This window comes from Prunus mume, linkage group LG4 (assembly GCF_029339155.1).
Source record: "Prunus mume cultivar Tortuosa linkage group LG4, ASM2933915v1, whole genome shotgun sequence".
Lineage (NCBI taxonomy): Eukaryota > Viridiplantae > Streptophyta > Magnoliopsida > Rosales > Rosaceae > Prunus > Prunus mume.
Genome location: NC_142701.1, coordinates 26,238,798 through 26,261,214, shown reverse-complemented (window position 1 = coordinate 26,261,214; position 22,417 = coordinate 26,238,798). Strand labels below are relative to the sequence as shown.

At 36.2% G+C, this 22,417-nt stretch overlaps 2 protein-coding genes and 1 pseudogene across 4 annotated transcripts; 1 reads left to right on the top strand and 2 right to left on the bottom strand.

The window, feature by feature from the left end:
* Positions 1-2,077: 2,077 nt before the first annotated feature.
* LOC103342473 (transcription factor MYB1-like) lies at positions 2,078-6,598 on the bottom strand (annotated as a pseudogene). Its single transcript, XR_016125977.1, has 3 exons — positions 6,097-6,598; positions 5,301-5,430; positions 2,078-2,706 (listed from the first exon to the last, which is right to left on the bottom strand). The product of XR_016125977.1 is annotated as a transcription factor MYB1-like (transcript).
* A 1,092-nt stretch (positions 6,599-7,690) lies between these two features.
* On the top strand, positions 7,691-12,614 carry LOC103342472 (voltage-dependent L-type calcium channel subunit). Its single transcript, XM_089049991.1, has 4 exons — positions 7,691-8,093; positions 11,316-11,553; positions 12,184-12,326; positions 12,437-12,614. The coding sequence occupies exons 1-3, from the start codon at positions 7,794-7,796 to the stop codon at positions 12,321-12,323; spliced, it is 678 nt and encodes a 225-aa protein (XP_088906117.1). The 5' UTR covers positions 7,691-7,793; the 3' UTR covers positions 12,324-12,326; positions 12,437-12,614.
* Positions 12,615-12,833: 219 nt separating this feature from the next.
* KAN (Homeodomain-like superfamily protein) lies at positions 12,834-19,243 on the bottom strand. 2 transcript variants are annotated; one of them, XM_008246099.2, is made up of 6 exons: positions 17,766-19,243; positions 17,556-17,632; positions 16,953-16,998; positions 16,449-16,617; positions 13,619-13,712; positions 12,834-13,426 (listed from the first exon to the last, which is right to left on the bottom strand). In XM_008246099.2, the coding sequence occupies exons 1-6, from the start codon at positions 18,577-18,579 to the stop codon at positions 13,310-13,312; spliced, it is 1,317 nt and encodes a 438-aa protein (XP_008244321.2). In that variant the 5' UTR covers positions 18,580-19,243; the 3' UTR covers positions 12,834-13,309. The 2 variants fall into 2 exon arrangements, with proteins under 2 accessions (XP_008244321.2, XP_008244320.2); XM_008246098.2 differs by having other exon boundaries at positions 13,619-13,715; positions 17,766-19,240.
* Positions 19,244-22,417: the final 3,174 nt, after the last annotated feature.

Sequence of the window (22,417 nt, the reverse complement as noted above, 5' to 3'; positions counted from 1 at the left end):
TATATGGATTGATTGATTGTTGTAATGTATGACCTTAGTTATTCAGTTAATTGTATGACATTAATTAATAATTATGTACAACATTTTAATTCTTATCACATTTTCATTATGCAGGCTTTGAGTAAGCAAAAATCAAAAATTAAAAAAGCTGGGTTAAAGCTGTAAAGTACTACGGTCATGGGTAAAAATTAGAAACACATACGTCTAAGATAAAAACAACGTCGGGTTTCAAAAGGCAACAGACCGTAAAACAAAAAAACAGACATTAAAAAAAAAAAAGACGGTTTGCTTAAAATAAATCGTCGTCTAAACCTCAAAATAAAGGTCCTTTCAGTTTCCATTAACTGTCATGACAGATGTTCTACACATTTGCTAGTCTATAACAACTGACGTCTCCACACATACATACGTCACGGCAAGTCAACCAAGCGACTTTTAAAAGGACAACCACGTCATTATGTAATAAGAACAGACGTGGTAAGTCATTCCAACATCAAGCAGGTAGATCTCTAGACGTAGTGAAGTAATTAACCACGTCCTTTGTTTTAAATCAACAGACGTTGAATCTATAATCCACGTCGGTTATGTTTCTATCCACGCCTTAAATACTATTTATAACGTCAGCCCTTGACATAAACCGACGTGGGGGAGAGTTTTGTACGTCGATATTTAGTAATATTCTATCATGTTAAATATTTTAGACGTCGGTTATTTAGGAAAAGTGACGTCTACTTCTGTTAAAGGACTTTTTTATTCTATTTAAATGACGATTCTCGAAAAAACAACGTGTCAACGAGTTAACACGACGGTTTGTATTATAGTTCGCGACGTGGATAAAGACAAAAGCGTCGGTGATGCCTGGTGCAGGACGTAGTTATTTTATTTTATGGCGATTATTGTAAGACAAATGACATGTAATACTCTTTAAACGTCTGTTGATTTGTGTGTATGTCGTTGTTTATGGTTCACACGTCAGGTTTTTTTTTTAAAGTAGTAAATATTAACCACAACGGTTTCTAGCTTATTTGAGTCTTTCTCCCTTCATTTAGAGACATGGATAATTATCTGTACGTCGGTTCTTCTTTGGATCATGACATGTAACAGTCTTTAAACATCTGGTTTTTCATAAAACCGTCGTCTAATGTTGTCGGAGATTTCATTTTAGGCTAATTATATAGAAATTACACGTCGGTTAATAATAAATATTGGACGTTGAATTCCTTAATAAAGCCGGTTATTAACTGTCGTTGTTGATAGTACAAAAGATGGCGGTCGATTTCACGACGGTTAGAAAACCTTCTACACGACGGTGGTTTCCTGTCGGTCTATTTCGATTTTTGTAGTAGTGACAAAAAAAAAGGAAGCACGTATTTATGTATAGGTTGACATGTTGTCTTGTCATTGGAAGTGAAAATAATAAGAAACGGGTAACAATAAACTAGCCTTTTAAAAAAAAAAAATTATAAAGAACAATTAGTTATTAATGATAAAAATGTTTACTAATAATAATATAACTAGCCTCCTTGTACGCGCTTCCATACAAAGCGTATAAATATTTTTTCGCAATTATATTTATATAAATATTTGTTTCAACAGTTTCAAAAGATATTAGAGCACGTGTGGCCTTGGAACTCAACTTCCTTCAAGTATGTTTTTGAATAAAACTTAGCAGAACTTATTTACAAAAGAGATGAAAGACTTTCAAAAGAGGAGAGGTAGACTCTCATAGTGGAGAGAGAAGTTGTAGTTGAATTTTGTGTCAACATTTTAATTGGTAATGATTTTACTTATGTACAGTTCATATTTATCTTTAATTTCTTTTTTGGACGAATTTATAATTATTTTTTATAATCAAACAGTAATATTAAATTAACACCCATAAAATAGTCAATGAGATATAGCTCAGTTGGTTTAGCTCTTCCACCACTAATTATGTCATGTGGACAGAGGTTTGAAATCTCTAAATACCCAATGAATATTTCTGTAAACCCCCCTTCTCAATCGTTTGTACTAAAAAAAACACCAACAAATAAAAACTAGTAGTACACAAGCTAGATGTTACAATGCAAAGTAGTCATCAAACAAGAAGACAAGAGGAAAAGGGACGATGGAGCGACATTACAAAGAGTTGAACAGTAATAGACAAGTCAAAAACAGTTGCTAATAATTGCTACTAGGAAGACTTACTTAAGAACTACTTTATTCTTCTTTTGAATGATTCCAAAGGTCCAAGTTAAAAGCGAAATTACTTATACTCAGTTCTTCTTCAGAAAAATTGATGCATGTTCTTGCCGATTGTGGCATATCATCATCGACCCAAAAATTTGCGAGCAGTTCTTCATCGAACCCGAGACCAGAACCTGTAGCTCTTTCAGTAGCATCATCCTTGTCATCTAAAAAGGTCTCCCACCAATCACTTCCAATCCTTGTTGATGTTGATGTTGATGTTGATGTTGATGTTTGTGATGGCGTACTAAAATTCTTTTCTAGTTGAGTATGGTCCAAAATTGGTTCTTTAAAACTCAAACAATTTGAACTTTGGTGAAACTTCGTGGTTGAGGCCTTATTACGATGGGCTTTATTGTTTCTTGGAATTTTTCTTTCGTAGTCCTTTTCACGAGAGAATTCGTCCGTAGTCGGGTGTTCCAATAATTTTTCACACCGTTCGATGTCCTTCCTGGAAGTCTTCCAGCAATCAATGACCACCTTCAACACATAATTAACATGAGAAAATGAATGCATTCGTATGATAAAATTTCTGCTTCTAAATTATTTTCTTTTTTTTTGTCAAAAGCTAAGTTATTTTCATAAATGGTCCATCAAGTTCACCAAGTTTTCCTACAGTCCATGATTGAGAGACGTGAATAAGTACTTTATTACTTTCAGTAAAGAAGAAGAATGTCATGCTTGGTTTTCAAGAATCAAGGAATCATTGACAGAGGTTAAAAAAATAACTAGAAAAAAGGTCATAATTTTACTTTATTTGAGCCATAACTTATTTTGTGCATTGATATATCATTATTAATAAAAGGTGGTGTGTGAAAAGAGCTTGTAGATCAAGTGATTAAGAACATTTATCTCTGCATCCGAGATCTTAGGTTCGATTTTCATCCCTTATAAATTAAAGTACTTTAGAATATTCCTTTTTGAAGAGAGGAATCATTCAATTTCGAGGTTATCCTTCAGCGGTTTGTATGGCAAAAATAAGCTAAATTGGATATTGTAGTCACTGATTATCAACACATTTTCAATTTCATTTTATCTAATTAACTGTGTTTTTTACACATTTTAGATGACTCAACAGATTTCGATCTGAATAACTTTGTGCATGGATGACCTTTGAAGGATAACCAAAACCAAACGGCTCCAGTCATTGAACTACATTGCGAGATAGATCTAGGGAGGATGTGCATTTTTCTTGAAATAAGCACATAATAGGAAAAATGATTGAAATTAAATGTTAACTTAATTACACTAACATCCCCTACAATTTTTAAAAAAGCTCCCAAGTTTTTTGAAATTACACAAACACTTGTTGAGATTTCAATTGTTGATGTCATTAAACTTCTTCAAAAGACAAAATGAACTTTAAAAATTAGACCTCAAGGGTGTATGTACAATCTAATCTTACATTAGCCATTTTTGGACCGAAAATTAAAGGAAGGGGTTTGTGAGAAAACAAATATATGTAAACTGCTTGGTGCCTTCAGTGTAATCTCCAAAACCAAGGTTTTGATTCAAAATGAAAAACTTTAGATGTTTCAGTTAGGGTTGGGCACTGGTTGTGTTGGGTAAATTTTGAGCTCTACTAGAGCACTGAGCCGAAGCTATCATGAGCTTGCCGAAAATAGGAATTGAGCACCGAACCATGAGGTGGGGAAACGACCAATAACCGACGGGTCGGTTCGCCGGGTAATCCCACTTTCCACATGAAAAAAAAAAGTTTGGTCTGAGAAGATGTTGGCATTGAGAAGAAGATGAAGATCGTGGGGTTGAGTAGAAGATGCTGGAGTTGAGAAGAAATGGTTGGCATTGAGAAGAAGAGGAAATTTTTTTGGTTGAAGATGAAGAGTTGGCGGCTGAGAGTGAGACATACTGATAGAGATCGAAAGGTGTTATTTTTATTTATTTTAAATTTAGGTTGAATGTAAAATTATTAAATATTTATGTCATTGAGTTAGAGCACACCAAGCACTGTTATTCAGTGGTTTAGTGTTGGAAATACAGGTTACAGGTTAAGTCATGGGTCGAGTCGGTTTTCATGGGCTACTAAATATTTCACCCACGGCTTGCTCCGATTAGGGGTGGGTTTGGTTTGGGTTGATTAGGTTTTGGATTCAACCTGAACACTGAACCGTAGGCCTCGGTTTGGTTATTTTGGAAATCGAAACCAAACTATAATTGATGAAAACTAACCACTTCAATTAACCAGACTTGTTGGGTTAGTTTGGTTCGTTTTTTTTTTGGCTTTCTTAGAGAGAGAGAGAGAGAGAATAAAAGTGATGATGGAGAGAGAGAGAGAGAAAAAGTGAGATGAGAGAGAGAGGAGAGAAAAAATAAAAGTGGATGATGGAGAGAGGGAGAGATGGACGAGGAAAGAGAGAAAAAAAAATAGAGAGAGAGGAACTGATAGAGACAATACAAACGGAGAGATGGAGAGAGAAGATTGAAACTATGTATGATATATTGCTTATACTAATATTATATATAATATTTTTAATACCATTGGTTTGGTTTGGTTAAACTGTGGTTTTGAATATTGCACCGTACATCATATATTTTAGTTTGGTTTGAGTTCAAACCGATGACCAAAAAAAGATTGAAAAGAAACCAAACCAATCCAAACCATCGATTGATTTAGGCAGTTTGACCAGGTTATCGATTTGAATGCCCAACCCTAACTTCGACCTAATTGTGAAGGAGTTGGAGGCTAGCGTTAGTGTTGGCCATGACAAGGTGATAGTAGTGGAGTAGTAGTGACTATAGTGGTAGGGTAGGTTGTGGCAACAATTGTGGCATACATATAAAACAAAGCACGGGATGTATATGTTGGCATTTGTGTGTATTTTCGTTTTTTTTTAACATGAGTATGAGTTTGTTTAGCCAACTACAAAAGCATAATATATATATATATATATATATGTTATGTGATGAACGGAATAATAAAGCATGTAGTAACAAAATAATAATAATAAGAAACCATATCTTGAGCTCAATTAATGAAGGACAAGAACAGGTACATAATGACGATGCGCATGTGGAGCTTGATGGTTATAGGAAAGAGACTTATTTATTGGTACCTGTTTCCTAAAAGCTTGTGAAGCCTAATTAGTAGATCTACTTCATCCTCTGTAAACTCTCCTCTCTTGATATTTGGCTTCAAATAGTTCAACCACCTTAGCCTACAGCTTTTCCTGCATCTGTTTAAGCCTGCATATATACATAATGCAAAAAGAGATATGCAGTCATATACCTATTCTTAGCATTATAACTATAAATAAACCCTACATCATTTAATCTCTATAAACAAACCTAAAAAAATTCAAAAAATGACAGCTGGTCTTATTGAATTTAATTTTAATTATTAAATTACTTTGATGTCTCATTGAGTGTTTTGAGCTTTTTTTATGAGGTTTTTGGGTTGGGTTTGTTTTAAGAAATCAATAACAGTTTTGTAATTTAAAAGAAGTTAAAAGCTTTTTTGTTATGTTATAAATGGGCTTTGGATGTGTTTCTAAAGTCTCGGCTTTTTTATTAGTGTTGGACCTTTTGAGTGTTGCTGGGGGCTCTCGTGTGATATCATTTGAGCCAAATATGTAGATAGAGAAAAAATATATTCGGTGATATAGGAATATAGGAGCACGAGTGCTTGGCTAAAATATATATATATATATATATATATATATATATATAGGAGCACGAGTGACTGTTGAGCCTAGCATGTGAATGCAGAAGTTCAAGACTTTCTAAACAACGCAAATGCAAGGCTTCACTGCTTAATTAAGCTATATATACCATCTATATATATATATATATATATATATATATATATATCCCTCTTTTGGAGAGTTATATATATTTTACATGAATGAATACCTGCTTTGTAAGGAACCTCGTGCCACTTTCCTTCTCCATGATTCTCCATGCACTTGCTCAGAAGACCATCTTCCTCTTTAGTCCAAGCTCCTTTTCTCACATCCAAGTTATTTCCCTCCATCTGGTTTCTTGGCCAGCGTTATGCTAACAGCTAGCATATCTTGTGCCTGCTAGTTCCTATATAAAGTTCCGGAGAGCACCAAAATTGACTCCACCTTTCAAGGGCAGTGACGTGCATGTCTCATATCCACAGAAGCAAAAAGTAACAAGTTTGAATGATCTCAGAGTCAGTTATTCTCGATCCTAACTCAGCAACCAACCTATACACGGACTGTCAAAAACAAAACAAAAATTTATATATTACATATAAACAGTTGCAAATTGCAATTTTATTTTTTGATGGAGAGGAGGGCTGAAGTCCAACACAAACGCACATACTAACGACAAACTTGGGTGTAGAAACCGTACACAAATTTCAAAATTAAATTTGAATGGAATAAAATTCTCTGTAATATTCAAAGCAAAATCTAAGAATATGAATGCAGCATCGTGTAACTAGTTAGTACACACAAATCCCTACCGACCTTCAGTCCTGCTTTGGAATCTAGAAACAACACCTACCAACCATCTCTCTTGCATGGATTTCCTATGCATGCCCAGGTTATGGGAGCGTTAGCCTCTCTAGCTTTTAGTTCTTGTTGGCTTTTGTGCTTTTGTCTTTTGATTTCTCTGTCTTGTAGCTTGTTTTTCCGCATGATGTTTAAAAAATCTCTCTTCCTCTTTTGTTTAACTTCGGGATTTATGAACATTTTTTGTATTTTTTTTATAGTCTGAATGGTGTAGATGATGAGATTAATCTTCAACCATTTTTAAATTTGAAATTCATAATAATTATATGATTGTAATGAATGGATATATTATTAATCAATACGAAATGATAGTATGAAGTGGGTCAAAATGGGTAGTTAATGTTGTATTAACTAATTAACAACGCTTGAGCCATTGAATAAAATTTTGTGAAAGGGCTCCTCTAATGTGAAATCCTTATTGCACCACTAACCTAAACATTCAATGGAAGTAAAATCTATATAATATACGGGATGTTTTCAAAGATAACAAAACAAACTATACAAATTTTGGCTTAGAAAGAGGATTATTCAGGGTTGATTACCATACGCATTCTTAAATTTTCAAAATGCAAATGGGTTTGTTGTTCTCATTTTTCCAAAAACATTATACTGAAATGATTTTTGAAAACGTTACCAAACGAACCTTAATATTTGCAAGCTTGCCGACACATTCCTAACCCCATCGATTGTAGTGGAAGATACTTACCAATCGGTTCGTTCCACCTTGCCTTTTATTTTGATTGATGTTTTTTCCATTGGCTTTAGTGATGCCACGACATTATGCAGCCCGTAGTTACTGTTGCATGGTCCTGCCCGTTCGAAATTACGCGCGTGCCCTCGTCAGATAAATGTCCTTAAACCCCCGACAAAGTGTACTTTCGTCCTTTCAGAAAGTTATAAATTAAGAAAATAAAAAAAATTAATTTCAAATCCATCGTGTGGTCTTAAAACGCGCCCTCAGTCAACTACCTGCTGAGCATCAGCAGAAAGAAAAATCCAACGACCAAAACCGCTAATTGCCAAAATCAATTTACTCAGATTGCTTCAGTTCAGTCCTCTGTACTGACAATGGCGGAGCCGTACGGAACCAACGGCGCAGTCGACGTCGACATCGCTGACGACGGCGAGATCAACACCAAAGCGACCCACCGGGAGGAGACTCTCATCGGCGTTTTCCACCGTCTGATTGATGCTATTTTCTTCCCCGGCTCCACCAGTGCCGGCGCTGCTGCTCCGCTGTTCCGCCGGATCAAAAACTCTCTTGCCGAGAACTGTCCGCTGCTTCGCGAAGCTTCTAGAAACTCTGGGCGGAACGTTCTCCTCTGGACTCGCAGGGGTAGTCCTCTTCGGGCGCTCCTCGTCATCTCTGTGAGTTGATTTTTCTGCACCTTGCTTTTGAACTAGTTGTACCCTGTGCTTTCACTACGTGGACATTGCAATTTAGCAGTAAAAAAAAAAGCAACAATCTTTTTACCTCTGGAAGTTACATTTGTTTGTTTTATCGGCTTATGATCGGAGTGTGTTTGGTATGGTTTATGGATCTTGATGTTCGCTTTGGTGATTTAATTAAATTTGTTTTATTAGTAAATTTTGATCTTGATGATCGATTTCATGATTAAATTAAATTTGTTTTCCTAGTTTTTTTGTTATGGTTTTGATGATTAAATTGAGTCTGTTAGAAGCACTAGCATTTTAGAATTTTTGTATACATTGATTCAATAATTCTTCTTTTATAAATCCGGCTTTAAGAAAATTACAAAATTTACGAGGATCAGATACTTAGCCACAACGAATGTGCTACTGTTTCGTACCTATAAATGTTTTCATCCTCCAATGCATATTTTGACTATGAATTCGCCAAAATAGAGTAAAGGGGGTGCCTCCACAGCACAGTGGTTACCCCTGATTTGCTCAATTGTATTAGCTGAGTTAATTTTAGTTACAGTTGTATTCTGTTAGCTACACTGGCAGTTAGCTGCCTTAGTACCTCAGCTGTACTTAGTAGCTGCAGAGCAGCTGTGTTTCTGAATGAGAAATCTCTTGCATTCCTGAGCATTTTCTGTCTAATATTGCTTTCCATGGTATCTGAGCTTTGTGCCCTCCATATCAGAAGCAGACTTTTTCTCGCACTTTCTTAAAAGTTGGAGGTTTCTCTCTGATTGTCTTATTGATTTGTAAGATATAGTTCCTTAGGTAGTTGTGTTGGGATGGCATTCTTTTTGGTGGCAGTGTGGATGGAAGGGATAGAAGGGTATTTGAAGGAGCAGGGGATGAGGAGCTGGATCTTGTGTGTGATAGAGTTTGTTTTTGGGCTCCCCTTTGGGTGTCGATATCCTCAGAGTTTAAGGATAGTTAGTTCTAGGATATATTTTATGATGGGAGTGCTGCTGTATTTATTTAGTTCATGCTTTGTCTGTTGTCATGTAATATTATGATGTTTAACTCTGGTTTGTGTTTGTAGTTGAGTAGTATAGTTAGGTGAACAACTTTTCCTGTGTATTTCGTTGTTCTTTTTCATTAGTGAAAGTATGTTTATTATCTAAAGAAAATATCAGGGCAAATGGCAACCTCCTTACTTGGCTGCAATGACTACTTATTCTAGTCAATGTCCTGCTGCAATTACTGGTTGACTGGCACAAATCATCTATAATCTTATCCATCTAATCTGTAGCATTAAATATGATGGTGATGACACAGTTGCAATTGTCAATGGACAGCACCTTCCGTTACTCATATTGGTCAATATCTTTGACAACTTCATGCATGCTCCAGATAAAATGCTTAAAGTTCCTTCCATTGCTTCAAAGCTTTTATCTGTTCGTCATTTTTGCCATGATAGCAATAGCTGCTTTTAATTTTATGCTTATATATTTTATTTTCAAGACAGAATATCAAGGAAAGTCTTATACACAAGCCAGAGTAGGAATGAATTGTATCCAATTCTGGCTTCCCAGCATTCCACTTATAGATCACCTCTCCTACTACTGCTTTTCTTGAGCAAAGAATAGATCGTCAAGTCTGGCATTATAGGCTTGGACATTCTTCGATTCCAGTCTGTATAGCATGTTGTTTGATTGTAGTATTCTCTCTTGTAATAAGGTTTCTAGTCACTGTAGTTCTGGCTGTAAATACTGTTTGTTAGGTAACATGTCTGTTTTCCAGACTTCCTTTTTCAGCTTCAAAGCCCATGTCCGTTATACCGTTCTTTTTGGTGCATAGTGTGATGTATGGCCTCCAGCCCTGATTCATTCTGTTGAAAGCCAATTCCAAGCCTCTTCTCGATATCCTGGTTACAAGGCTAGCCTTGCAGCAAGGAACACTCCCATCTGCATCATACTTAACTCTGTAAACCCTTTTACAAACCGCCACATATCTATTGGGTGGAAGAGGAACCAACCACCAATTCCCTTTTCTGAAGGGATTTAAATTCCTCAGCTGTAGCAGCTAATTTAGGGGAATGGAACATCCGCAGGATAAGTAGGTTCAGTAATTAGCAATCATTGTATAGTTGAAGTTGGTGCTTTAGAAGCTACAAATTTTTTTTATATTTTATTTTATTTTATTTGAGATACTAGATTTCAATCTTACAAAAACCTTTTTCTTGGAGATACTAGATTTCAATCTTGTCTGTACATGATTTTTATTGAAAGGTGCAAATCAATGCAAATCACAGGGACTGAAGTTGCAAAATCAGATCCTAAGGATGAAACGCTGGCTAATCTGCCATAGGAACTGCAGGTAGCATTAGTATGAGCTGAGGAATTAGAAGAATCAGAATAAGCATCAGGTCGAGTAGAGGAAGAATAAAAGCAATTGGAAGAATGTGTTGTAGAAAAAGAAATTGGAACTAAAACAGGTGTCAATACTTAGGGGAAAAGTTACCTGCAAGGATCTCCCGTGTTCAGTATGTGTCCAGTCAAGATCAACTTACTGAGATATTTCCCAAAGCTTTGGCTTCTGTTAGAGTTCCTCTTATGGGAAACGGATGGTAGCTTCCTTGCCATCAATTTGAAGGGCCATGATGGACAAAAGAGTTCACAGTGCAGTTGTAACACTCGATCATGCCTCATTTGTATTAGCTGTGTTAGTTTTAGTTACAGTTGTAAAGAGTGTTTTCTCTATTAGCTGTGCTAGCAGTTAGCTTCCCTCGTACCTCTGTTGTACTGGGAGCCTGCAGAGCAGTTATTTTCATGAATGATAAATCTATTTCTGTCATCAGAAAGCTCTCTGTCTTCTGTTATCTTTTTATCGTTTGGAATATGTTGAGAAACATGTTTGTTTACATGAAGATGTCGACCTTTGGGTGCAATTTTCTGTATTATGGATCTAAGGCATTTCATGTCACGCATATTATCCATCAATTTCGTATTGATGTTGTTATACAGTTTTAATATGCTTCAATGAATAATAATTAATCACAAAAGACCATGCACTGTTCCTCAACTGCTTTGTCCTATTGTTCTTGGATTTTTTCAGTTAGTTTGATTTGAAACCAATCTAGTTTTTCAACCAGACTATTGATATCCTTTGATATTAACACAGATAATTTCATTTAGACACTTGAGTTAATAACAGAGTCTTTTTCTGCAGGTTGGCACCATTACTCTTATTTCCTTGACAGGCCTCCTGGTCTTCATGCTTTTCTTCCTGGCAGCGACTATCAATGCAATAATCATCTCTCTTCTATTGTCTTTGGCAGCTGCTGGAGGATTCTTGGCCCTTTTCTTTGCCTGTGTAACAGCTATATATATTGGAGCATTATCAGTAGCTGTTTTTGTCATTTCCGCCACCACAATTTCTGCGATTGCAGCTGTTCTGATAACTACAGGTAGAACATCGTGACCATATGACCATTACTTGTCCCATTTCTATTGATTTATTTTTCCCAGTTCTTACCACTATAATGATGGTCGGATGCTAAACTTTAAGCCCATTAAAATTAAAATACCTGCTAATTTAAATAAGAAAGCAAGTAATTAGTTTATAAAAACAACCTCCATTAAAAAATTAATGCCGCTTCAACCAAGGTTAATGTGTAAGGCTTCAAGGGTTCAATCAGTCTTCTTTACTTGTGTGGCCGATGGTCGCATGTATGACCTTGCCAATAAGGTATCCTTTCTCTCTCATTATATATATATATATATATATATATATATATATATATATATATACAAAATTGCATCCGCATCTGCATCTGCAGACAAACAATTAGTTTACCTACTCGAGAAAGACTAAGCTACTGACCTTAGTTCCACTTTGGCCACTTGATTCTGTGTATTCTACATTATTTGCATATAGCTGCACTTGGTGCCCGATTTCCCAGGCTTTGCGATCAAATTCATGAGTTGTATAATACCAGCTCATTGATGGGTGTTGCGGGATCTATATTTTTGAGTGGAATCTTATTCGAATTCTTATCAAACCAAGGATCTTATTATATTTCTTTTTTCCTAACTAGGCTGGATTGGATTCTTTTGGATCGTGTGGCTGGCAGCAAAGAAAAGTCTGGGCCTTGCTAAGCAATCATTTAGCGTGACTGGTTCAGCAATTTCAGCTTACACTTATGGTAGGCATGCTCACAAGCAGTCGTCAGATTGAAGGGTAAAGTGGGAGAACAAGCCGTGTACCTATGAGATCTATGAGAAAGTTTTTTTCTAGATGGCGTTTCTTGTCTCTACTTTGATGCATATTTGTTGGGTGCTATTACGCAGGATAGGCCAGGCAGGACTTCCTACGCTTATTGTATAGGTACTCTTTAAGTTTGCCCATTTTCTTGTCCATATAAGATTACTAAATAATACCATATATCGCCCTCCCTTGTATTATATTTGTGTTGCAGATATTAAATAATACATAGAACATAGACATATGTCCTATATATTAAACTCAGTCTAAATGCTGCATCCTTTCTTCTTTTTCTTCTCGTTTTTTCTTTTCGGGTTTATCGGTCTTGGTCAGGAGCATAGGGTTTCAGTTCCAAATGTTATCCATTCTCACTGCTTTTAAATGATGGTTTTTATCCAATTACACCACAGAGGAATGTGCATTGTCAATGCCATGGATTAAGAAAATCTTGGAAAGACAAGAATTTGGGCAACAACAAAAAACGAAGGTCAAACTTTGAGGAAATACATACTCTGTTCATTTTTTTTATGACAACCCCATTGCCAACTTTTACAAGTATGATGTTGTAAACTCTCATTTATCAAACACAAAAATCATGATCTTCCTCTCCAACTTACAATAACATGCTTACACGCAACCGAAGCCGGGTTCACCAGGTTCTCACCCAGAAAATTCCCACTAGTCTTGAGTATGATGTGGATGGTCTGGGATATATGCAATTGAGGAGGTGAACTAACCCACCATTGTTATGTGAATTTTCTTCCCCTCTATACATCTTTCTTTTCTTTCTCTTCTCTTCCCGCTTCTCCCAGTTAAAAGGACTAATGAAACTGCAGCTATATATATATATATATAGCCAACCACTCACAACCCTAAAAAGAATTTCTATCCACTCAAATAAACCAAATACTCTTCTGTTTCCAAGAGAGAAAATAAACAATGAAGAGGTAGAGATTGAATCAGTCATGTGGTTTGCCATTCCAGTCCGGTCTGCCTAACGTGAACTCCAAGCTTGGGTTTCTGGTCTCAAAATTAGATCCCAAATAGCTCTTCAGTTGAGTTGTTGAATCACATTCCTGTAACAAATTAGGTTCGATTTACCAAATTAATGAATGCCATAATTACATTGCAAATTATACCCAAACAAATGCATTAAATTCATTCCACATCACAAATTACTTCTTCTGTTTTCTCATTAAAATTCAATATTTATGATCTCTTCATCAAATGAGTATGAATAAATAATTGAAAAAACATTGAATTTGTACCTGAATTTGATGACCAGATATTTTCTGCAATTGGGAAGATACTGGTGTTAACCCGTCCATGTCATGAGAACTAGTATGCGGAAACGCCTCTCTACTACTGAGATTAATTTCATGGAGAGAACAACTTTAGCACCAAATCCTAATAACTTTTTGAGTTGCAGAAACACAAACGATAAACGTATAGAACAAATTTTCCCAATATATAATAGGGTCTGAAGATTATGCCAACTCTAAAAGTAAACCATCATATGAAGAGGAAAAAAACAATTTGCATTATCTAATACTCTATAGGCCATGATAAACCAATAATAAGCTCCAGAGAGCATATATACATATGGTAGTTCGTTTCGTATAAACCAGATAGAAGAATTTATCAATTCAAAGATATACACTGCAAAGATTTGATGAACCGATTATATATACAAGAAACCTCCACGCATGCTATGCTATGCAATGTAGTGATGGAGGGAAGTTGATTTGCATGAGAGAAGTTAAGAGATAAAAAGTAGAGCGTGGGGGAGAAAAAGTATATGTTAGAAGGAAATAGGAACCAAACGCGGGACTGAAAATCACATCGCAAAGGAAAAAGGGAACTCGAAAGTATAGACGCTTGACCACTCGTCGACATGCATGAACATGTAACAGAACTCTCTTTGCATGTTCGAGCATACTCTTGACATGCGTAGGCTTGACAACATCACTCCATCATCCTCTTTTTCTTCACATTTTCATACGCAAAATCTATAGGAACCTTCTCCGAATAATTCCAAACAACTCCCAAGTTGTTTTCCACTTAGGTTTGAGCTGCAAAGATTCTGGAGCTTCTGTTGATGTTCTATCTATAAGAACATCAATTAAAAACATTATTGGGAGGTTCTGACTTTACGACTATCTATGAAAAGCCTCTAGCAACCTAATAGGGACCAATTGTTGAATTCTTAATAATGTGACCCAAAACCACTCCCTCGGATTTTAGTTTGGATAACTTTTATAGCAGTGAAAATGTGGTCCGTGATTAATTGAGAAAAAGGTTCAAGTCGTGGTTCTGGATATCATCCTTTATTATATGGGATTCAATAAGGTCTAGCTACACATGGACTAACAAGAGGGAGAATAGGAGGATTTGATGACAGAACAGACATGGTTGTTTGAACAAGAGGTGGATTTTGGCTTTCCCAGATGCTTTCTTAGGCACCATGTTAGAACAAAGTCATTGCGCAAGACAAGGCTTTTTGGATGCAAAAACCTAGAATTTTTTGGTTAAAAGGTGCGGATATGAACAAAATGTTCTTCCATTTCTCGATTGTGATTAGGAGGAGATGAATAGAACTGCAGGCCTCAAAAATGATGGCTGGAGACAAGGCTTTTGTAGCATTATCATCAATTACTTTGAGTGCCTATTATTTGCTAGTTCAAGAAATGTAGTTAATGTCCAAATTGCTTATAGCTTAAGCAGTTAATATGTAGTATTCATCTCTAGGTTTTGTGTTCGATTCCCCATCCCGTTGGTATACAATAAATGTAGGTAAGGTTAGGTAAGTCCTGTTCTACTACAAAATTCCCTACCTTGAAGATGACACTGACAAACGATGGCAAACAAAAACAAGACACTGAACTCGCAAGCTCAACCAGATAAACATAAGCTTTACGTGGTTCATCTCAGGTTGAGCTACTCCGATGTGCAATGATGTATCCACTAACCAAAGAAGAAGATTACAAGTTAAATCATTAAACCATTAACTAACCTATTTAGGGTTGACCTAACACAGGGTTATGGCAAGAAACATCACATAAACCTATTGAGAAAACTTCCAAAAGTTAGGTTTCAAACCACAAGAGACACAAGGCTACGACTACAATCTGCATGGAAATCATCCAAATCCTCTACATACGGCTTTTGAACAAGGGGAGTTAGTATGCCAAAACTTGTGCAGGAGAGGCGCGTTAGGGGGTGATTTTTATCCATACTTACCAACGAAAGAGGGTGAATTGACATTTGTGTCCTTTGATAGTAAAGTAATTTAATCTTCCTCCTCCCTCTTAGACCTAATTATTCTCTCTCTACTCTCTTATAGTACGAAATTACCTCACATGCATATATTATAGAGTGTTGGTTTAGTCTAAGCTTAATTCTTAATCAAAAGAGAAAAGCTAAATGACATGACATGAGTGGTGTATATAAACAAGGGTCGTGTACGATAAATTAACATATAGTTATTCGAGCTTTGCAAAAAGGGGAGCAAGAAGAATGACCTTTTTGGTCACATATGTAATGTCCTCGTGGAGAGAATAAGAACTAGAGTTTAATATTAATCCCAAAAACAGTTCAAATTCCAAGTTATAATACTTGTCAATAAAAAGAAAAAGTGTAAGTATACATGGTTGCTTTCTCTTATCCCGGTTAACGATTCTGATTGTGTTTGCTACTTTATTTTTCTTTAAAACGCATCAACTCTCCACAGATGACAGATCTCATCATGTGAGCAGGAATATAAATAAATAAATAAAAACGAAAATTAGTTCCATTATTATTTGTTTTCAGACTCTGAGAAGTGACTTTTCTTAACCAGTAAAGAAAATCTTGAAGAAGAGAAAAGAGGAAAACCAAGCAGAGAAAAGAAAGTAAAAGCTGCTTGGCCTGGGAACCATTTTATTCTTTAAAAAAAGGGTGGACGTGGTTTTGCAGTTCTAAGCTATGAGGTACCATGCAAAAGCAGAAAAAAGGAAGCATTATAATACTTCTATACTCATATAACTTAAGTTCACGGCATCATACTGACTCTAGAGAGAGAGAGAGAGAGAGAGAGAGAGAGAGAGATGACTACTCTACCTTGAAGAGTTACTCCAAAGAGTGGTGCTGGAAGTGTAGTCGAGGTCTGGCTGCACCGAGGACCGATCGGACGGTCCACGTTGCTCTGGAAATTGATGAGGACTGCGCAGGCCATGAAGATCAGTGGCACTGCCAATTGGAGAGAGAATGTCGTCCTCACCAGATCCGTCTGACAAAAAATTCAAAATAAAAAATTCATGCATGTAATAATGAACTACATCACTATGTATATCATCATGACATGACATGACATAACATGATGTATGTATAATGTATGAATGCATGTATAAGGCCTTTATGGTCAAATGTTGACTGCAGCAGATGTACATTATATCTATGATATATCCATATGATAGGGTTTATTTACAATTGAAAACAAACAACCACAGGTAAAGTAAAAGATTTTCCAAATGTATGCGTGCGGTAAAACATTAATGCGAAGGGTAAGTAAGAAAAAGTTAAGGCTGCTAAAAAGAAAAATAAAAAGTTAGCAATACGAATTACCTGAAGAAGCTGCAGGCTTGTCAGTGGTCTTAACAGTTCGATACATCTGCAAACTCATTGGCCATAATTAAAATAATGAAAGCTAAAGGAGAATAAAATATTAATTCAAAGCCTAAAACACACACACACAAATTATATAAATATCTATTCTCATTGTATTAGTTCAGATCTCTCTCTCCCTCTCTCTCTCTCTCTCTCTCTCCTTGGGCTTCTGTGATTTTCTTGGTTTTCATCATTAAATAATAACGATGGATGACGAAACAATAATCACGAGGTTGATGTTGGATAAGGAAGTAATTAAGAAGAAGCTTTATTATTGGGAAATGATGACTACTTTTGTCTGTTATTATGTATTTTAGTTTCAGACTTGGATCTTTTAAATTTGCTTCTTTTGTTTAAAATTTTATCTTTCTCTGAAAGCAGAGAGAAGTCAGTCTAATCCAGAAGTTTCAGACAGACTCAATATTATAGCTCACTACTCTTTAATTCGTTCATTCACACTCCCATTGGTAACTGTGCCCCGTGTAATAGAGCAACACCGCCCCACATGAACATATGTGAGAGAGAGAGAGAGAGAGAGAGAGAGAGAGAGAGAGTACCTACCTGTAAATGGCTTTTGACATGAGCTAGTGTGAGATCCTTGACATCCATGAGCTCAAGAACTGACTTTGGAGTAGCTCCTAAATCAAAAGAATCAAAAAATTAAGAAGCGGAAATGAAATTAAGAACAAAAAAAAGAGGAGAAAGGAGAATTTTGCACAAAATGAAAAAAAAAAAAATTGCAGAATAAAAAGGGTTTTATTAATTTATTACTTTCATGGCCACCAAGAAGCTCAACAGCATGAACAAATCTAGCATGGAGGGTGCTTGTCCACCGCATTCTCGGAGCTCTCATGCTTCGTTTTGTCGGTAGCTTCGGCAAAAACCTCGATCTCATGATACCATGATGGGAAGCCTCAGAAATTGGTCCAACTCCTCCAATTCCATACTGATTGTGATGAAGATGATGAAGATGATGGTGGTGGTGCAACTGGTTGTTGGATTTGAAGGGATCCATTGATGAGAACCCATTAAACCTTGACATAGGATCCAAGCCTCCTCCAAAATAAGGCGTAGACGGCGTATTTGAGGAGCATGAGGCAGAAGGCAAAGAAGGAAGATTATAGGAAGGCGGAGGCCTTTGGTAGAAGCACACCTTGGAATCCTTGGGATGATCTCTTGGAATCATATTTTCCGTCGGCAAAAAAGGGAATGGACGATTTTGATAGACCGGAATCCCTTTAATCGGCCTCAAACCCTCCGATGATGACACATCGAGTAGCGAAACGCCATTGTTTATGTGACTTAGGTGATTGCTAGAACGGTAAAGAGGAAGACTTTGTTGTTGATGATGATGATAAGGCTTTTGTGGTGGTTCTTCATGAGCTCCACCGGTGAAGCGTCTCCCTAGAGAGAGCTCAGTGTGTGCTTGGGAATTAGTGGTGGAGATTTGGGGTTCGCCAGAAGTGGTATTGAAAATTGATAAAGAGGAGGAGGAAGTGTTTGGAGGACTAATGTGAAGGGAAAGATCGGGAAGTGGAGAAGTAGTTGTTGAAGAGGGTTCAATGAAAATCCCTTCCAAGGGCATTTTCTAATTCACTACTTTACCAAAACAAATAGTGGCTCTCTTTTCTTTTCTGCTTTTTGTTTCCCTGCTCAATCCAACTTGTTAATGAAGAAAGTTGAAGAAAACAATTAAAAAGAAAAAAAGTTGGAGGTGATATTGGCAAGTGGGTTTCTTCTTTCTTTCGAGTTTCAAGATATTTGAGGGAGATTTGCTTCTTTTTTTCCAAAGAATATGTAGAAAGCTTTGTTCTGTGTGTATGCTTTGAAGAAGAGCAAATTAAGTGCAGGTAGAACTTAAAAGGGATATTGAGCTAAAGCAAAGAAAGACAGCAATCTTCTGGAACAGACATGCTCACGAGAGAGAGAGAGAGAGAGAGAGAGAGAGAGAGAGAGAGAAAAAGTCATGGAGAGAAAAAGAGGGAGAGAGAAAGAGAGAAAGTCATGAGTTGTAGGATTTGGGTTTGGTTATCCTCGAGAGTATATCTTGGAAAATGACACTAAGAAGAAGAAGAAAAGAAGAGCACAAGGTCTCTCTCTCTCCCCCTGGTCAAAACCCATCAAATGCACCAAAAAATATGGTCACTTTGGATTTCCCTTCTCCGGAGACGACGGGATAAAAAATATTAGAGAGAGAAAGACACCCTCTTCTCTGATTCCTTTTCCCCCACCCTCTTCGCTCCTCTCGCTTTTCTCTCTCTAAATTATTTTTTTATTATATATAAATATGTTTTTTCAGTACAGTCAATAGAATATATAAATAATACCTTAAATTGTCTACGTATTGGACGTACATATAAATTATACTATAGAATTCTGTCCCTGGGTTTTCCAAATTCTCGTGAGATTCTGAAATTGTGTGTGTGATATATACATTTGAAAAGATAGACCCATTGACCTTATGAGTGAGTGAGAGACCCACAAAGGGTTTTTTGTTTGCTTCCATATGTACACATCGCAAACCCTAATCCCATGTTAATTATTTACCTTCTAATTCCCCTTACATCCTCCCAAATATTCCCTTCTAATCTCTCACCAATCTTGTCTGGCACCCATATGGGTTTTATTATGTCTCTCTCTCTCTCTCTCTCTCTCTCTCTCTCTCTCTCGCCCACCACCATCCTCATCATCATTGACTATCTTCACTCTTATGCTAGCTAGGGTTTTCAAAACCCAATGGGATCCTTGAGTATAATATTACTTGGAAACTAATTAATTACCTCTTTCCTTGTCATGTTAAACTATTTATTTAAAATATAATTGATGTAGGGTTTTCAATTTACTGTGCCACCCTCTCCACCCTCTTCTTAGCAATGAAACACTCATCCATAGGTGGTGTTTTGGATGGTGCATTAAATGCTGAATTGAGTAAATGTCGTGGTTTCGCTTTCTAGGAACACGGTTTCTACCACCAAAATAAAATTCCAAAAATTTTCAGTTGTGTGTTGCTACTGGTTCCTTGTTGCAAGGGATGGTTATTTTTCCATCAAGTACACAAAAGAAATAATGTATTCTATTAAATTTTGTTTGGACAAATGCAGGAAATCGTATGCATACTTCATTGTCTCCAGACCTTGGGGTTCGTATCAAACAACCACCCAACATGATGCAATAGCTGGAATGAGTAATTAGAAACGAAAAGAATACACAATACCTAAAATAAAAGTGATATCTAAAACATTTGCGTCTGAGGTGACAATTTTTGACACGAATAATTTTGAGTTATCATGATATGATTATATTTTTCTTTAATTAGAATTACAACCTTTTTTGGTTTTTGGATCACTTGGTTGATACAACTGTCAATTTGGTTGGTATCCATTGAATAGCTTCGGAAAAATCCCTTTGTGCACATCCCATCTAAAAAAATCCATATAGTTTCCTCTAACCTTGATATATAATCCTGCTCGGAACTAATCCATGTAGGCAGACATCTCCTTTTTGAAGTTTGCGATTTCACGATTAACATTGGTGAAACTTATGATAGTAACTCTCCTCTGTTCATTTCCATGAAAAATGTGTTGTGCGAAAATACTCTACAACCTTGTCGTTGATGGATCATGTGACGACACACACACAAACCCCTTAAGAATAAAACACACACACCACGAAGAGAGTAGGCAAACACACAAGAACACAAAGATTTATAAAGGTTTGGCTTCATGCCTACATCCTTTTGGTGATCCATGATAGGAGTATATTTATGCGACTTTGCTATCTTATTTCTTTGCATTTACGTAGTTAATTCCCATTTATTAGAGTGATTTAGCTTATTTTCGTACTATTGTAGGTCTAGATGGCAAGATTGGCAAGAAATGGCATTTTGGAGCATTTTAGAGCAATTTTGGACATGGAATGGATAGCATATGCATGGGCCAAGATGGATGGACGTTTTTGAAGTTCAAAAAGGCTAGGAATGTGCTAAAAAGATGGGGAAATTAATTCAAGAATCAGCTTCTGGAAGTAAAAAACCCTAACTAATTTTATTTTATTTTACCTTATCCTAATCCTATTCTACCTAAATTCCAGCAGGAAAAGGGGGAGATTAATTTCAGATTAGGAAACCTAAAAACCTGGTTCTAGAAGAAAGCATTGGGGCGGCACATCTTTCCTAAAAAGATGGCACGAAATCTGCCAAAAAAAACCCTAATTTCGTGGGTTTCTGATAGGCCTTTTTACCCTAGATCTACCACGTATGTAAAGGAGGGGTTGTCGCAGGAGAAGAGAGTTTTTTTTTTGTGCCGTAGCAAGAAGGAGAAAGAGAGAAGAAGAACTTGGAGCCAGAACCTTCTGCATCTATTGGGGTTTTCAAAGTTCTTCCCTTGATTAGTTTAAATGTTTATTCTAGATTGCTTTTCAATTATTATGAACATGTGTGACTGAATTTCTTCTTAGTTAGAGGTGAATTCGAAGTCATGGACATATGTTTTATATGAATTGATTACTTTCAGTTATGGTTTCATAAAGTATGAATGTGATTTACTTTTCTGTTTTATTGAGGACTTATTCTTGCATGTTTATTAAGGATGCATACTCAGTTTGTATGCAGGGATTTGATGCTAGAATATAAGGGATTTCACCTAATCGTTATGAACTTATATTCACAAGTAGTAAAAGTCATTAGTCATGATTACGTTAAGTAAATTCTTGGCAGGAGTATCATGCTTTTCATAGTTACAATGCCTTGTCAAGGCTTATGATTTTCATAGAACTTAATAATCTTTGATATGTATCTCTATCATGCTATTCATGAAAGGAACTTGATGATAAGGATAATTTGATTGCGTCGCTGAGTTCAATTCAATGATCTTAGGAAAATCTGAGAGTTAATTAGTGCATTCATAATTAATTTAGGGCATTGTCATTCATACTTTATAGAAAGAGTAACTGGAGATCGATTTGTGTGCATATGTTCCATGTGTGGAGAGGAATCCTCTAGCTATCCCTTCATCCATATTTCATTCACAACTTAGTTGCTTGCTGCTGTTAATATTACTTTAGTCTAAATTGTCCAAATTCCCCCCAATCATTGTTCCCTTAACTTAGTTTTCAGTTTAGTAAGTTTATTTGTGTTGATTAGCATCCCTCCTAATCCCCGGAATAGAACGATCCCTACTTACGTGTACTACGATTTAAATTGTGGGTTAGTTATTTCTCATGCCAATCCATCGGAGAAATTCACTATTATGTAGGAACAACTTTGGTTACAATCAAGAACCCTCTTCGCTCTCACAAGAACCCTAGCTCTCTTTTCTCACTCTTTGATTTTCTCCTATTTACACAATAAAACACAATCTAGAACTCACCATAGATATGAGAAAACTCTCAAATTTTATTAGACATATTATCCTAAATATGTAGCG

Excerpts from the sequence above, each read along its gene's own strand:
- LOC103342472 (XM_089049991.1), top strand. The coding sequence starts at position 7,794 with ATGGCGGAGCCGTACGGAACCAACGGCGCAGTCGACGTCGACATCGCT. Across the intron at positions 8,094-11,315 it reads GGGCGCTCCTCGTCATCTCT|GTTGGCACCATTACTCTTAT; the intron begins GTGAGTTGATTT and ends CTTTTTCTGCAG. Across the intron at positions 11,554-12,183 it reads AGCTGTTCTGATAACTACAG|GCTGGATTGGATTCTTTTGG; the intron begins GTAGAACATCGT and ends TTTCCTAACTAG.
- KAN (XM_008246098.2), bottom strand. The coding sequence starts at position 18,579 with ATGCCCTTGGAAGGGATTTTCATTGAACCCTCTTCAACAACTACTTCT. Across the intron at positions 16,999-17,555 it reads ATGTCAAAAGCCATTTACAG|ATGTATCGAACTGTTAAGAC; the intron begins GTAGGTACTCTC and ends ATGAGTTTGCAG. Across the intron at positions 13,716-16,448 it reads CTTTGGAGTAACTCTTCAAG|TAGTAGAGAGGCGTTTCCGC; the intron begins GTAGAGTAGTCA and ends AATTAATCTCAG.